Raw genomic sequence first — 16,439 nt, forward strand, 5'->3', positions numbered from 1 at the left:
GTCTTTTATTCAACGTCTGGAACTCATTGCTGCAAAATACTATTTCCAGCCTAGAAGTTTACAAGATTCCCCAAAAGAGGATTGAGAGGTATTTCTCTTTTCAGTAAGTCCATCTAGGCTGTACTTACAGAGGAGTGTAACCGTTCATGCTCCAAAATGAGTGACTTTCCTTTGAGTCTTATCTCACCATTTTTTCCCATCCCTCCCCTGGAGCTTCCACGTTAATTCAGACAAGGTGAATTATCCTCCCTGGCTTCCCAGTTTGTTCCCAACTGTGATATCATGGCTTGGGTTTTTTCTCCTGCTTTTCTACGCCCTTGTTTTGCTCTTGGCAGCCCTGCTCCAGCTCTGTACCTGTGAATTATCTCTTAACAGGCTGCTTTGTGGCTTTTCCAGTTTGGCCACCCCCCTCTCAATGCCTGTACCCAGAGATGGGCTTTTGCTCCTCAGTCTGCCCTTTGTCATCAGTGCTTCAGCTGGTTTGTAGCTGTGCATCCATACCAGCTGAGCTGGGAGGGATCACTTTGAAGCCAGGCTCTCTAGGTCACCGCAGCAAATAGTTTTGTGGTCATTATCCAGCTAGCATTGTGCTGTGATGCTGATAAATCTCTGCAGCCAGGCAGGAGATTGCCAGGATATACCCGTGAGCTGGAGCTGCACCCTCTCTGCTAATGTCACCATCCGATGCAGAGCTTGAAGGGCAGGGCTGGTGGGATGAGAGGCTGAAACCAGCACAGGGCAGTGATGGTGGTAGCTTTCTTATCCTTTGGGCAAGTGATGGCTCTTTTGCCTAGCCCACCAGGATGACATTTCTGGGCAAGAAACCCCTGAACATTGCCCAGAAATGATACTGTGCTATCCAGCCTTTCTGCACTGTTCATAGTAGTAGTGAAGGATTTGGGGTGGTTTGTGCATGCTAGATAAGAGGAATGGCTTAGGGATCAGCAGCCTGAGTAGATCTTCCTGTTATCACTGTTCCTTTTGCAACTGATGGGATTTTCTTTCCCCTGTTCCACAGAGTGGTTGTGTTTCTGCTATTAGTGTCCTTTTATGAGACCATCTCAGTGATGTTCAATTTACATTTATCCATCCCTAGCATGGTCTTCTCTGTGTTTCCCATGGAATTGCTCTGTACAGGAGGAGGATCTCCCCATGTCCTTGTAACAGTTTGGGGAGGGCACTGAAATAAATAAAATATTTGACCAGCTAAATAGTGGAGCCTAAGCCTCCTCTCTGCCCTGTGTGGTTCCATCTAAATGCATCCAAATCAGAGGATGGAAAGAAACCAAGCAGGGGGTGTGACCAACCCCTGATGGGTACCCTGGGAGCTTGAGGCTGAGGCCCTCAGTAAGCGGAGGGTGAATGATTCAGCCTAATAAAGCTAATGGCTTTATGCAGACAGGCAAAGGAAATTGTGGGATAATGATGCTGCAGCTGTCCCATAGCAGTTTGTTTCCATCATTCAGACGTGACTTCATGCTCCCACCACCCCACCCTTTCGTTCTTTCCTGTACCTAAATATTCTCCCTGCTGAGGAGCGGGAGATGAGACACTGTGTTCTCAGGAAGAAGAGTAGTCTTTGGGGAAAGAGGTGCACCTATATGGCATGAGAGTGGGCAAACAAGGAAGGGAGCTCTGTGACTGTGCGTGGTGGGACCAGAGCTGCTGAAGAACTTGGGTTCTTCTCATGCTCCCAGACTCAGCAGGCTTCTCCAGATGACCTTGTCCCTGGACACTGGTCCCAGGAAAATCCTGTAGCGCAGAGAAACCTGAGCTAGTGGGCAAGGTTGGCCCCTAATTCCAGCAGGGCTACATTGTCATCCAGCTGGCACTGGATGGTGTGTCTAACCAACTGTTTCTCTCCTTTTCTCAGGGAAGACGATGAAGCTGTAGAGATGCTTCCCTACGTCATTGCCACCCTGGGCTCAACAGGGGCCACCTGCAAAGCCTCCACATGCAACAACAACAACAGCACCAAGGACTATTGCTACAGTGCGCGCATCCGCAGCACTGTACTGCAGGGACTGCCCTTCGGCGGGGTGCCCACCGTCCTAGCCCTTGACTTTATGTGCTTTCTTGTAAGTCTGCCTGCTGTTTCTTCAGCAGCTTCTCCCTTCATTAACCAAGAATGGATGACTGTGGTCAGATGGTTAGAATTGAGGGCCCCAAATACCATCTCTGACTTTGCTGCTGGATAACTTTCTGGCCCTGATCGTGTACCCTAGCCACTGCGGGCTTAGCCACTGTTGACATAACTCCAGTGCAACCACACTGAGCCTCGTGGAAGGGTGTTGCAGCCCTAAGGAAGCGGGCCAGTCCCGCATCCCAAAACTCCCACTTATGGTGCCAAATTCCTGCAACTTTACCCACCCAAAGGCTTTGCTTGTTCCTCCTTAGAAACTGTGGGACCAAAGATGCTGTAGCCATAATTTCAACTCCTAGAGACCTCAGGGCCTTTTGATCCTGTGAGGCTACCTTAGTTACTGTGTTGCATCCTGTACCTTTGCCTCCTACAACCAACCATCCAGAGAGTCTGATTTAACAGTCCTGGGGAACTTGTGCTGTCCTGCAGTCTCAGTGTGCTATTAGCTGAGGACTCTGTCCCCTCCCTGTTCCCATGGCTCTGCATGCAGAGGACAAGGACAGAGTTGGACAACGCCTTTTCTCACAGCTTCTCTTTTGGTCTCTTCCAGGTACTGTTGTTTGTCTTTTCAATTTTGCGTAAAGTTGCGTGGGACTACGGACGCCTGGCCCTGGTGACAGATGCTGACAGGTATGCATGGGAAAGGGGCAGGGAAATAAGGTATGAGTGGTACCCTTCTTTTCTACAAGGCAGAAGAGAGAAATCCCGTTGTGTGTGCCTGTGCAGCTGAGGAGGAAAGGCAAACGTGCCGGTTGCATCCCCTGAGCTACTGGAACAGGAAAAAATTCCCTGCTTACTGGCTTTTTTTCTTACAGCATCCTTCTCCCAACACATGGAGTGGTCCCCACTGGCTCCATATCACCTATGTCCCTACAGTAACAGAAGTGTGCAGGGCCCCTTACAGAAGAAGAGCAGATGGAAGGAGGATAGAGGAACACGAAGTCACAGGAAGGGTGAGGGCTGCCACAGTGAAGGCTTTATTAAGCCTCTGAAGGTGTCTTTGTGACTCTGCTGCGGGCAGTTCTTGTTAAGAGCACTTGAAAGTGGTATGCTGCATTTCCAAGTGCAGTATTGCTGTGCTGACATGAGTTTAGCTCGCATCCCAAGTGCTGAGGAACGGGTTTGGATGTGGATCCTTCCCGCCCAATGCATTTGTGGGCTCCAGTATCTGTCAGGAAAAGCCAGGGCACATTGTGGATGGCAGCTCCACAGCAGAGTGAGATGCAGTTCTAGTCTTTGCTGTCAGCAGCAGGAAGGACAGTGATTATTTTGTTCCAGTGCAGAAATAAGGAACTTTCCTTGATTGAGCTAGAGGGGTTGTGCGTGTAGTCCAGCTTTCTCCAGGGGAGAGATTTGCTGTGTCTGTGGTGCTTTGTGACATGCTGGAGGCAAAGTGTGGCTTCTGAAGACTGGCTGTGGTAGGTTTTCCTTCATCTTAATCAGCTCCATGAACTCATTTTGCCCAAAGGCTTGGATGGGGCTGAGCTCTAGCCACTTTGGTTCCTTTGACAATACAAGGTCAAGTAAGCTGCTCTTCAGCACTCCCTGCACAGCAGTGGAAAGTAAGAGTAATTTTCTTCTGCCATTGAACCAGGAACTCTCCTGGTTTAGATAAGTGGTCCTCAATAGGGTTAGATAAGCAGCTGTAGCTGTGTCCTTGTGGCTCCTCTGTCCTTCCTCTCCTGGCCTGGTTGGGGAAATCAGCCTTGCAGAGGCAATGCAGGGAAAACGAGGAGAAAGGGATAGCCATATAAGACCTCACATGGGCAGAGGGCAGCAGCTTCTCAGGGTTAAGCAATCTGGACCCAGGTGCTGACTGGTAGCTACAGGGACTGCACAGCTCTGGCCTCCAGTGAGGAGAGAGGGCTGGACTTTCTTGGAGGCAATGCTTGAGCACCTTGGGTGTAAGGGAATGGGAGCAGTGGCTGTAGGCAGAAAGGCAGAGGGGTGCCAGCTGTTTGGAGAGGGAGAGCCGATAAGCACAGGGGGAGGGACAGCATGACCATGGTAAGGGCTGTGGATCAACAGGACCGGGATCCCAGGGAGAAGCCCCTGCGGCTTGGCCCATCCATGGGGTAGGATGAGAATTTTGGGAGAGTGGGATGCAAGTGTGTTGGTTGCCTGGATGGGAAGGAGACATGGATGGGGAACTCAGACAGCAGCCAGGCAGTCCAGACAGTCTCTCCTACGCCCCTCAGGAGCTCCCTGCGATGTCCATGGTGTGGAACCAGGCCACCTTTCCAGTGAAGCCAGCTTCCCCTTAGCTGGCAGCAAACCATTCTGCCCCTGGGCCAGTGGGGGCTCTGGATCCGGAGGCATTGCTGGGCTCTGGAAGGAGGATCTTCTCCAGCCTGACCACTGGCAGGTTTCTCTTCTTCAGGATGATATGGAGCCGTGTTGGGTGCATAGCTCCCAAAAGGAAACCCAGCACCTACTCCCATGGTTGTAACCTCTCCCTTTCTGTTTCTGTGCCCCCAGGCGCCGACGCTGGGAGACGGAAAGAGAGGAGCGGGAATAGTATGTTGTTTTTTCAGGGTCTCATTTCTTCTCTCTTTCTTGCTCACAACCTCTCTCTCTCCTTTTCTCTTGCAGTTTTCTGTCTTGCTTCTGAACTAATCTAAATGGCTGGGAGTTTGGGCATGGATTTGTGCCTCTTGGTGGATTTGTGCTTTTCTCTTTCCCTCCCCTTTGTGTCATCCACTGCCACAGCTGAATGCACCCTGGTTTTCCCCTAGTAGCCCTTAAATGCTCTCTTAGGGCAGCAGTACCAACGAGCTCCTAGTCCTGGCCTGGGCAGAGGGTGCCATATCGTACACCCTGCTCTATCTGCCTGTGTCCAGCTATCCTGCCTTATGATGGAAGAAAACAAACCTGATTGCCTGAGCCCACAGCATGCTCAGGTCACCCAGGTGCAGGGGAGGCTCCTTTGCCTGGTCCCTCTTGTGCCAGGGTGCCACAAGGGCTGTTCCCATGCCAGCTGCAAGGGTAGCTGGGTACACAGAGAGGATCTGGCAAGACTTCTCTGTCTTTTTAACCCATGAGGCTCCTGGGACCAGGGCAATTGTTGGCCCTTGTCCCTTGCCACCTACCCCTGTGCCCAGCAAGGCAGCACCTTTGATTTTCTCTCTTCCCCTGCAGAATAAATTTCCTGAGAGCATCCTTCAGCACCTTGGCCCGTCATTGCCCATCAAGCCCTGCCATGGACTGTCCCTCCCTGCTTTTATCTCTTTCTTGCTGCTTTTATGCCTGAGAAAAGAGCATCGTCCATGCCTTGCTTACTGGCTGGATGGTACATGCTGCAGAGGAGGTGACCAGCTGGCAGTGCAGAGCCTGCAGTGGTTGCTCCGGCCACGCTGATTTGTGTCTGAGGCCAAGGCAGCAAGCTGCAGCCTCACTTCTCACTTGCAAAGCCTCACCACTTGCAAAGCAGGGTCCTGCTACTGCCTTAAGAGGATACAAGAATGCTCTTATTTTTGTAGGTGCTCCTTGCACTCGGTAGCAGAGCAATTGAAATTGTGAAAGTGGAACTGATGGTAGCTGTGGTACATGGCACAGAGGGGACATCTCGCTCATGCTTGAGTACTTAACTTAGTGGTTGGCCCTGCATCAGGTGTGTCTGGCAACTTTTTACTGCTAACAAATTGTGAGGGGAGATGGCAGAGCCATCATGCATTGAGGCTTTTCGGGGGCCCACTTCAGTTATCATCATGAGTGCTTGTCTCTTTCCAGGGGACTGCTTCTTCCTGCTCCTCTTCTTCATCTGAGCTTGCTGGAACAATCTGCTGACGCACACACACCATACATACCACCCCCAAGTCTACTGCTTGAGTTGGGATAGCGTTGGTAGCCAGAAGCTTTCAAAAACCTGTGGAGCTCAGTGAGGAAGGCTCATTCTGGCTGTGCTCCTCCAAGGCTGATGGCACCTTCCCATCCCAGCTCTTCTCCACTGGGGTGCAGTGACAGGTGGTTAGGAACACACATATGTCACCTGATGTTCCCAGGCCTTGAATGTACATCGCTCTTTGTGGGGAAGGGCATCCTCCTCTGATGTTCCCTTTTCATGAGAACCAGCAAGTACCCTTGTCCTGCCACTTGACAGAGCTTGCAGTAGCCATCAACAGTCTTAAGTGGTGACTCAGTCTGCACTGGGAGGTTGTAGCAAACTACCCGCACCTCTGTGTGTGAGGGAAGTGATCACAGAGCCCTGAGGGGCTTGCCACCCATGCAGCCACCTTCAGCCTCACACTGCAGCAAGCCCTTTCCATGCCATGCCTGGCCTCCCCTCTCAGAGCCTGTGATTCCCTTGGCCTGAGGCTGTTCATGCCTCAGACCCTGTACTTCTCCTTCCCTGGGCAGGGTCTGCACCAAACTCAGGACGTCGTGCAGGGTCCCACCTTAATCTTGTGATTTAGGGCAGTCGTGTTAAAAAGTCTTCATTCAGATGCAGGAGCTCCCTCTTCAGCGTTCCATCCTTGGGAAGGTTTGGCATCCTCTGTCTCCTCAGCACTGCAGGTCATCGTGATTATTGTCTCAGCATCCCCCTGCACGGAGCTGAGTTATCCTGGTCATTTCATAACATTGCACTCCTCTCAGTGGTTCCCTCCAGTGCGGCTTCTGCTCTGCCCTTTGCCTTTTCAGTACTGAGAAGCCAAAAGCACACAGTGTCATCTTGCTGGGCTCTCCTCAGGGCTGTGCACAGCAGCAATTCACCCTCACTCCATGTGCCCAGCTGCAAGGCCTTTGATTTTAAAGGGCTGAAGGTCTGAGAGCTGGGTTGAAGCTCACTCTGTCCCTCCAGCAGAGCAGGGTGTTGGGCTCCGCAGTCGCAAGGTTGCACACCGCTGTCTAGTCTGCACTGCTGTAGTCCCCTGACCTTCAGCTAATCTCCTTTCCCCTCTCTCTGTTACTTCCAGCTAGGGACTCAGCAGGTGCTGCTCTGCTCTGAGGGAGGCCACGTGTCCCATCCTCTTTCCTTCAGCAGATTCACAAGGGTCTCTGCTTGTTCTCCTTCCCTTAGTATCATCTACCTCATATCTAGCACTTGTCTCTCAGCAGCTGCTTCTTGGTGTTCTTGTCCATCTGATCCTCCTTGAGCCTGTACTGATTACAGGGAGACCATGTTTTCATTTGATTTTTTTGCTTTGTTTCTAGCCTTCAGGTCAGCCATATCTCTTCTGGCACCTCTGAGGTCCCAGCCTGCTGTTGTCATTTTGCGAGTGCTGTTTAATTTAGGTCTCTGGACCATTTTCTTGCCTCCTTTGTCAGCTTCCCTCTGCCTCCATTTGTAGAGGGGGCTATTGTTAGTCTTGGATGCTTCTGCTGCAGGTTCTTCATCTAGGTCTCTGCCTCTGCCCACAGTAAAGTGGTCTGGGATATTCACCCCTTTTGCCTTCCTGTCCTTTGGCATGTGGGCATTCACTTCTAGCTGTCTGCCCTGCTCCTACTCAAAGGATTTCCAGGCAGGAGGCTCAGCTGAAGCTGTGGAGCAGGTTGTGCTGAGCCTGGCTCCAGGCAGCTGCATTCTTCCTCCTGCACTGAAGCGCTAAGGGTGAGGAGGACTGATGTAGCAGGATGCAGCCCACCAGACTCCCACCCTTCCGCTTCCTGAAGGCAAGTGAGGCCCTCCAGGACAGGAGCCACTGCCAGTGCCTCTCTGGCCATGCCAGAGCCAGAGGGCTGCGGCACCCTCTGGTTCTCCCTTCCTCTCCTTTGTCTAAATCCTGTGCTAAACAGACCTCATCTCTCCTGTGTGGCACCCTCTGCCAGCTTCTCCTTGCAGGGGCTGCCACATAACATGGGTGCCTCTCAGAAGGTGCTGAAAAAATAGATCCATGGCCAAGCCCATGGGGTTTGTCAGTCTCCTCATGCCATCTGAGGAGGGGTCTCTGTTTACCGATACCTCTGCTCTCTGATCTTGTCTCTCTTCATCTCACCTGGTGCAAACTGTTCTGAATTAACCTCTTGTCTCCTGGGTGCTCTTGGTTCCTGGCCAGGCTGCCTCCTCACATCTTCTAACTTTCTCCCTCGCCTCCCACTTGTCATTTTAGCGTAGCCTCCGCCCTGCATTCTGACAACCATGACCGCTATGAGCGCCTCACCTCCGTCTCCAGCTCTGTGGAATTCGACCAGAGGGACAATGTGAGTAGCAGCAAGAGTCAGACGCTTTACCTTTGAGTGGCCAGGAGCCCACAGCTTGGCTGAACAAAGGGCTCTTCAGAAGAAACACTTTTTGCCCATTCCTGGGCCTTAAGTCCCACACCTTGTAGTGTGTGAGTATGGTGTGCAGCTCAAGGCTACATAACTATGCAGCTTCTAGATGTTTGCCTAAATAAATAGGCTGTACATCCCTGTGACTTAACAGACACCTGTCCAACCTATAATCTCAGCATTACAAACAATACTTACTTGCCAGCTTCTCCTCACACTGCAGTCTACCTCTACTGCAGCTTTCCTTGCTAAAGGGGAGGCACAGTTCAGTAGGATAACAGGGGTGTGATGGATGGGAGGTAAAGCTCCCCTAGGTGTCCTTTGAGGAGCACTGCCTTGGCCCAGCCTGCCTTACCAGTCCCTGCAGAGCTTCTCTTGTCCAGGATGATGGCTAAAGTACCTGTATGGTAATTTTTCTGGGTGTCCCTAGGCAGTGAAGAGCTCCCATGTTAGCCAGGAGCGTATGGGTTGCCTGGGAGGTTGAACTGCCAGTTGGTAGGGGACAGCCACATGGCATAGTCCAACCTGTACTGTGCTCCATGGAGTAGCACTGTCACCTCCTTCACCTTGGCCCGTCTGTGGCTCTGCACATCTGTGTGCTCATGGTCTGTCCCCTTGAGCCAAGTCAATGAAGGTGCAAGGACACCAGCCTAGTCACCAGAGCCTTTGAAGGAGGGACCTGGGATAAGGGAACACAGAGTGATGTGAGACTGTCCTATCTTCTTTTTGCACAGGGTTTCTGCTCCTGGCTAACAGCCATCTTCAGGATAAAGTAAGTTCCCTAGGACCTTCCTGAGGGACCCACGTGGGGAAGGAGGGGCATTGTGGGATTGTTGGGTCACCCAGTGCAGTACAGCTGAGTGAAGTCACTGCCCTTCCTGCAGCCCCCTCTCTGAAGAGGACAAGCAAAGATGGGACTAGATGAGGAGTCTTAAAGGCAAAATAAGGTCACACAGTGAATGACAGAAGAGCACCCAGCCGAGGGCTTCTCCACCTCAGTCCCATCTCAGAAACACTGTTCACTGCTCTGCAGAGATTCTCCTCTCCCTGGGACTCCTGCTAGGGGCACTCCTCTGGGGAATGGCTATGAGGAGGGGACAGGAGAATGCAGGGAGGTGCCCTCAGCATAATAATGCTCAGAAGTAGTCTCCTAAGCACTTCCTGGCTTCAGAGTGCTGTGGGATAGCATCAGCCATCCTGTATCTTAGCAGAGAAGACAAGGCCCACCTCAGAGGATAAGGTGGGGTTTGTGTGTGTCCAGCTACCTGTCCTGGGGAACAGAGGGCAGGACCATGGGGTATGGGCCTGAGTAGGCATTGCACAGGCAGGTTTCTGCCCAGGCTGGTTCAAGACTGAGTGCTGGGTTCCCTACCCTGGAGCCTAGTTACAGCTCTGTAAGGCAGAACCACGGGTGCTGTGTGGGCTTAAATCAGGAGGGGAGCAGTCCTTTTCCCCAGTGCTTGAGGGAATGTAGAAAATTGCTTGACAGCCTTTCTCTCCTGGCAGGGATGACGAGATCCGGGACAAATGCGGTGTTGATGCAGTGCACTACCTGTCCTTCCAGAGGCACATCATCGGGCTGCTGGTGGTCGTGGGTGTGCTCTCTGTGGGCATCGTGTTACCTGTCAACTTCTCAGGGGACCTGCTAGGTGAGAGCAAAGAGCCTTTGGCTTGGCTGGGGGAGCTGCTTTCAACACCACGTTCCAGACCGGTGGGTAGCAGTGGAGGGCAGGATAGGACTAACACAGACAAACCGTGACTGCTGCCTCACTTTGAGTGTAGAGCAGCCACAGGGTCATCCCAGGCAGCTTTGGTTTTGAAGTGTTCTGCAGGTGAGATTCCTGCCATAGCTCACCCCAGTGGTGTTCTGTGCCATTCCGTATAACTGAACGTGCTTGCGTCTCGCTCTTTTTCCCTAGAAAACAACGCCTACAGCTTTGGGAGGACAACAATTGCTAACCTGAATTCTAGGTATGTATAGGCAGGGGTAGGATGGATAACTGAGGTTGTCAAGGGGTGTTTTGTAAAGGTTCATGTGCTGCAGAGCCTCACCTCCTTGAAGGCTGCATTTCTGCCCTTGCCGTGAGGCTACTATCCCTGCTCCACTTTCTAAGCTGAGCTCCTGGAATATGGTTGTAAGGCATGTGTGTGCTCGTGGCTCCAGTGCCTTCAGGGCCTGACCAGCCACACACAGACTTGTAGTGGCAACCCTACATTTACCTTTGTGGTCTCCCTTGTAACAGGAATCACCTGCTGTGGTTGCACACCATCTTTGCCTTCCTGTACCTGCTGCTGACAGTGATCAGCATGCGCCGGCACACCTCCAAGATGCGCTACAAAGAGGATGACTTGGTGAGCAGGATCTGGCCGCTCTCTCAGGCACATTTTCCTATGCCCTCTGGTCAAGTCAGGTAGCCTTGGAGAGAGAGCTGAGCACCTCACTTCCCACAGTAATTTGGGACTGTCGTGTTTTGGCTGTTCTTTTATTCTGCCGGGCCAAAGGCAGATTGCCTCCAGAGAAGCAGCTCTGACTGCCTGTGGGGAAACAGGAGAGGCCTGCACTGGGTAAATATATGGAAGGACCCCATTCTTCCTCAAGAGTGCTGCAGTGGCTTTTGCCTTCTTCATTTCTTAAGGGTAGCCCTGTTTCTGTTCAGGCAGCTGCAGTATAAGTCCCTAGCCTCTCAATCTGCAGTACACCAGGATACAGGATGACTACAGCTAGTGGAAGCATAGAAGAGGGGGAGTCCTGGTTGCCAGAAGTGATGAGGCTGCCCTTTTTCATCACTCACTCAGGTCTTGGGAGGGGGTTTGCTGCAGTCTGGTCTTTTACACCATCTACACCTACCTGCCTCCTTTCTTTCTTTCTTTTTTTCTTTTCTTTCCTTCCTTTCTTTTCTTACTTCCAGGTTAAGCGAACTCTCTTCATCAATGGGATCTCAAAATACGCTGAGCCAGAGAAGATCAAGAAGCATTTTGAGTAAGTTTCACTGTGTCCCCAAAGACTGCTCCATAACAGGGAGTAGGGTAGTGCTAGTTTTACCTTGGAATAGCAATAATAGAGAACGCTAGGCAAAATTGGCAAATGCCTTTATTTTGGGCCTCTTGATGTTATTTTTGTGCTCAATTTTTACCTGAATGTGCAGTATCCTTGGTTTTGTGCCTTGGGATATGCCTAGCTATCTCTTGCGGAGCCATAGGGGGTCAGTGTAGTAAGCAGTGGAACGGGCATGTCCTGAGATGTGGCCAAGTTCAGAGATGAGATACAGGCAGGAGGCGCTCAAGCAGTTCCTATGGGATGTTGTGCTGCTGCCCTGATCACAGTCCCTGTAGAAGGTATATAATTTTAACAAAAAAATTAAGTTCCTCTTCTGTCAGAATCTCAATGAACTCTCGAGGCCATGTTTAGAAGCACCATGTGTAGAAGAGAAATGCCTTTAACCTTTGTGAACCATTCTGCCTCTTTCTGACCCCAAGCCTGTGAAAGCAGAGAGGGAGTGTAGGGTCAGAGAGGCTCCGTGCTGCTACAGAGCAGAAGTCCAGAGAGGCTCCTTGTGCCAAAGGCCAGAGGATATAGCGTTTGCCCCATGTGTTGCTTCTGCTATAAGGACAGAGAGCCTGCAGGCTCTCCTGCAAACTCTTGATATGTGTCATGACACTCAGCCCAGTACACTCTTCTTGGGGCAGGAGAGAAGTCCTGGATTTGCTTGAGAGTACGGCCTTTGGAGCCAGGTGTGATGAACTGGTGCTTCTCATCCACAGGGAGGCCTATGCCAACTGCACTGTCCTGGAGGCCCGTCCCTGCTATGATGTGGCCCGGCTGATGTTCCTGGATGCAGAGAGGTGACTCCTAGTTTGGGAAAGAAGGCAGAGTGGGCTAATGTTGCTGGCTCACTCACAAGTCTGGTGCCACAGAGCTTTTCTGAGCCTTCCCTCCCTTCCGCTCTCCTGTTTCAGGAAGAAAGCTGAGCGCGGGCGAATCTACTTCACCAACCTGAAGAGCAAGACCAGCCACACAAGCATGATCAACCCCAAGCCCTGCGGCCACCTGTGCTGCTGTGTCATTAGGGGCTGCGAGGAGGTAGGGGAAAGCTGGAGGTATTGAGCAGGTGGAGCACATGGTGGCTTTTGTTGCCCGGATCATCTCCCCTCTGACCTCTGTCCTCCTGCTCAGGTGGAGGCCATCGAGTACTATACCAAGCTGGAGGAGAAGCTCAAAGACGATTACAAGCGGGAGAAGGAGAAAGTGAATGAAAAGCCTCTGGGGATGGCCTTTGTCACCTTCCACAATGAGACTATCACAGCCATGTGAGTGCAAAGGATGCTACCCTTGCCAAGAAGGTGACCTTTCCCAGCCATTGCCTTAAATCAGAAGAATGCCAGCACTAAGGCACCCCCTCAGCCTGTGCCTGCCAGCCATTTGCATCAGCATGTCCTTCTTTCTCTTCTTCAGAATCCTCAAAGATTTCAATGCTTGTAAGTGCCAGGGCTGTGCGTGCCGTGGGGAGCCCAGGGCCTCCTCCTGCAGTGAGTCCCTCCATGTCTCCAACTGGACTGTCAGCTATGCCCCTGACCCACAGAACATCTACTGGTGAGCAACTCTGTAGGGCTGACTGGGAGGGGGAAAGCCTTGGGCTGGCACCCCAAGTGCTGTTCAGACAGGCTGGGCTGTGGCATGATATTCTACCCTGTGCAGCCATCCTGATGCCCTCCTTCTCCTTCCCAGGGAACACCTCTCCGTCCAGGGCTTTGTATGGTGGATCCGCTGCTTCGTGATTAATGTGATCCTCTTTATCCTACTCTTCTTCCTCACCACCCCTGCTATCATCATCACCACTATGGACAAATTCAATGTCACCAAGCCCGTGGAGTACCTCAATGTAAGGACTTTGGAAATGTGTACAGGATGGGTAGCATAGGAACCACCTCAAGGCACAACATCCCCTGCAGCGCTGATAGGCAGAGAGATTGTCAGCATTCCCCATATTCTGTTGGCCTGACCATGAGGGAGGTGCTGAACCTACCCAGGGTGCAGTGGCAGCCACAGTGCTGGGGACTTGACATCAACAAAGGCAGGTGTACCTGTGGTTGGCACAAGAGCTGCAGCACCACATAACACTGATTTCTTCTCTGCCTTGTTGCAGAATCCAATCATCACCCAGTTCTTCCCCACCCTGCTGCTGTGGTGTTTCTCTGCTCTTCTGCCCACCATTGTATACTACTCTGCCTTCTTTGAAGCACACTGGACCAGGTAAGGACAGCCAGCACCTGTTTTTAGTCATACCAGCAAGCTGCCTGGCTGCTAGACACTTCTCACTGATGTAAAGCTCCTTGGTGCATCCTTCTGCTTGAACTTCTCTTCTGTGATTCTGTCTTCCACACCTGGGGACTGCTGTGGACAGCTATTCTGCCAGTCTTTAGCTGCTGTTCTGCAGCATGGTTGTCTGAGCAGAGCTTTACATAGGTCTACAAGAAGAAAAAGCTGGGAAGAGTTGGGGCTGGTCACTGTGAGAAATGCTAGTAGAGAAGGAAGTCTTGGCTCAGGTGAGCAGGCAGGGGTGGCGTGCCTGTACCCATGTGTAAGTCATAGCTTTTCCAAGGGAAAATTGTTTCAACTGCTCCAGCTTCTGGCTACAGGGAAGGTATTCAAAGTGCAGATCACTAGAAATGAGCTGCCTGTGAAGCATATTCCTCACAGGACATGCAATGTAAGCTTTGTTTTCTGACCTCTGTTGCAGAGGCTGATGGGGAGGTTGTCACCAGCTCTGAGGATTGCAGGTCAAGGGAGATGATTGCACAGCCTGTGAGACAAGGGGGAAGGAACTGGGACTTGGTAACAGATTTCAAACGTACTGTAGGGAAAAGGGACATACTCATGTACCAATAGTGGACAGGATGGGAATCAGATTAGAGATTGGGAAGTACTGATGAAAATCCCATAGGAGCACAGCTCATGGGGCTGGTGGGGTGACAGTGAAAGGCTAATGGCTTCCTCTCTACCCTCAGGTCTGGAGAGAATAGGACAACCATGCACAAGTGTTACACCTTCCTCATCTTCATGGTCTTGCTGTTGCCATCGCTGGGCCTGAGCAGGTAGGGGTGCTGGGAAGGCAAGTGCAGAGACCTGGAGCATGGGGAGGGTTGAGATGCACCCTTGCTTGTTCTCCTGTTATATGCATTACATTCTTTCCTCACTGCACTGGTGCCCTGGCCACCATCCCCTTGGGAAAATGTGTTTGGTTCTGGTTGGGGGGCACAGGCCAGACCATACATGTCTGGGTCTCCAGGACCTTACTGACTCAATCTGCAGATGCAGTGACGTGTGCCATGGTGTTACAAATAATGCAGCAAAAGTTGGCGTGGCTGGTGGATGCATATGAAAAGTCCACTCGGGGTCTGCTGGTGAAGGAGGCGCTCCCCGCTTCTGTGCTCAGTGTGCACTCTGAATTTTGCACAAAGCTAGTGAATTCTCTATTTGAGCCAGAACTTGAGTAGGTTGCACTGCTTGGCTGGGGGGGATAGTGGGTGTGCAGCACCGCTCATCTGTTTGGATGTGGGCCCCAAATCTCCTGCACAGTTTATAGAATTGCCGTGTGGGAAACTGCATCACCTGCCAGCCATTGGTGTGGTCTTGGAGCACTGAACAGGGGCCAAGTAGGGGAACAGCACGAGGAAGAAAAAACTGGGGAGTGGATGCGGGACAGGAAACTCTCACTGTGATAGTTTGTTCCTTACACACTGTGGGTGTAAAGCCCCAGGTCAAGCCACACTCTTCCCAGGTGACTTACTTACATTTAGACTCCAAGAGATTACGCTCAACAGAACTCTTGCAGAGCCTTTAGTTCTTTAACACCTTGAATTCACATAAAGAGAATACACTACATGCATTTCCTGAGAGACTTCTTTTAATTTGGTGAGAAAATAGGCATTTTGGCAAAAGGTTTACAGGAGTAGCATACAACCAAGGAGAAGAATTTCACTCAAGCACCCAGCACACTACAACCACAACTTAAGTAAAATATAACCCATCAGTTTCAAGTTGCATGTAACCTTATAACTTAGGCAGGTAAATGCTCTTGGAAGATTTGCATTTTGACCATTAAAGAGACTGTCCACCCTTCTGAGGAGTCAATCCCCCTGCTGTTGCCTCTGGAACTCTATATTCCACCAGTGCCAGAGGATGGGATGGTTTTATATCGAAAAATCAGAATTTAGGAAAATGGGATTTGTTTCTCCTAAGGGATTTCTTTAATCTCTTATTGGAGGGTATTTTGTACCTAACCACATTCTTCTGTAGAGTCAGTCACCTGCTCCTTGCATGGATGTTGTGCCCAAACAGAGGAGAGAGGAAAATACTGATAGGATCAGGGCAAAGGGATAAGAACACGCAAGCGGGAAGCTTTACATCCCTTTTTGAGTGCTGCACTGTTTTGCTTTGTTTTGTTTTCCAGTGTCTGATTTACATAATTGCTGGTGACACGTCCCAAGAGGGAACAAAATAGTTTATGGTCAGAGCTTTTGATCCTTCTAGAGCAGCTTCCACATGTTTGCCATGTACGTGTCTGTCCATTGCTGCTTCTGATGGTCCCTCTTTTCTTTTCGCCCTACTATCCCACAGCTTGGATGTGTTTTTCCGCTGGTTGTTTGACAAAAAGTTCCTCGCTGAAGCCGCCGTGCGATTTGAGTAAGTGGAGTTGAGCAGAAAGACTTTCTTTACAGTGGGGAATGGTTCTTGTTGGCACCCGAAGGTACTGGGGGCTCCCAGCTGCTACCCTGCAAGGAGGGAGCTCCTCTTGTAGCCTGCTCTTGCTGCACCTCCCCAGGTGTGTGTTCCTGCCGGACAATGGGGCTTTCTTTGTCAACTATGTCATCGCCTCTGCCTTCATCGGGAATGCCATGGATCTGCTGCGCATCCCTGGTTTGCTCATGTACATGATACGCCTCTGCCTGGCCCGCTCGGCGGCCGAGCGGAGGAACGTCAAACGAGTATGTACGGGGCTGAGGGGATGGGGTGTGGCCTGCACCCGGGGATGGGACTGCTGCAGTGGACCCTGATGGGGCTTGCCCAGTGGTGTGTGTAGAACTGGGC

The 16,439-nt window shown here is 51.4% G+C and overlaps 1 protein-coding gene across 2 annotated transcripts in view; it reads left to right on the forward strand.

Annotated features, from left to right (window-relative positions):
* The window catches only part of TMEM63B (transmembrane protein 63B), a 48,154-nt gene that overhangs the window by 27,137 nt on the left and 4,578 nt on the right, over positions 1 to 16,439 (forward strand). The window contains exons 2-19 of one of the 2 annotated variants that reach the window (XM_027735000.2): positions 1,874 to 2,078; positions 2,694 to 2,773; positions 4,622 to 4,660; positions 8,191 to 8,281; positions 9,085 to 9,122; positions 9,857 to 9,999; positions 10,270 to 10,321; positions 10,594 to 10,702; positions 11,260 to 11,330; positions 12,113 to 12,193; positions 12,308 to 12,431; positions 12,525 to 12,658; positions 12,804 to 12,941; positions 13,077 to 13,230; positions 13,495 to 13,601; positions 14,357 to 14,443; positions 15,969 to 16,034; positions 16,174 to 16,336. In XM_027735000.2, coding sequence (XP_027590801.1) covers positions 1,896 to 2,078; positions 2,694 to 2,773; positions 4,622 to 4,660; positions 8,191 to 8,281; positions 9,085 to 9,122; positions 9,857 to 9,999; positions 10,270 to 10,321; positions 10,594 to 10,702; positions 11,260 to 11,330; positions 12,113 to 12,193; positions 12,308 to 12,431; positions 12,525 to 12,658; positions 12,804 to 12,941; positions 13,077 to 13,230; positions 13,495 to 13,601; positions 14,357 to 14,443; positions 15,969 to 16,034; positions 16,174 to 16,336 — 1,860 coding nt within the window. In that variant the 5' untranslated portion in view covers positions 1,874 to 1,895. The remainder of the gene's footprint in view (positions 1 to 1,873; positions 2,079 to 2,693; positions 2,774 to 4,621; positions 4,661 to 8,190; positions 8,282 to 9,084; positions 9,123 to 9,856; positions 10,000 to 10,269; positions 10,322 to 10,593; positions 10,703 to 11,259; positions 11,331 to 12,112; positions 12,194 to 12,307; positions 12,432 to 12,524; positions 12,659 to 12,803; positions 12,942 to 13,076; positions 13,231 to 13,494; positions 13,602 to 14,356; positions 14,444 to 15,968; positions 16,035 to 16,173; positions 16,337 to 16,439) is intronic. The other variant, XM_027735001.2, reaches the window with a different exon arrangement.

Source organism: Pipra filicauda, unplaced genomic scaffold (genome assembly GCF_003945595.2).
Source record: "Pipra filicauda isolate LSUMZ 115617 unplaced genomic scaffold, ASM394559v2 scaffold72_size3293161_pilon, whole genome shotgun sequence".
Taxonomy (NCBI): Eukaryota; Metazoa; Chordata; class Aves; order Passeriformes; family Pipridae; genus Pipra; species Pipra filicauda.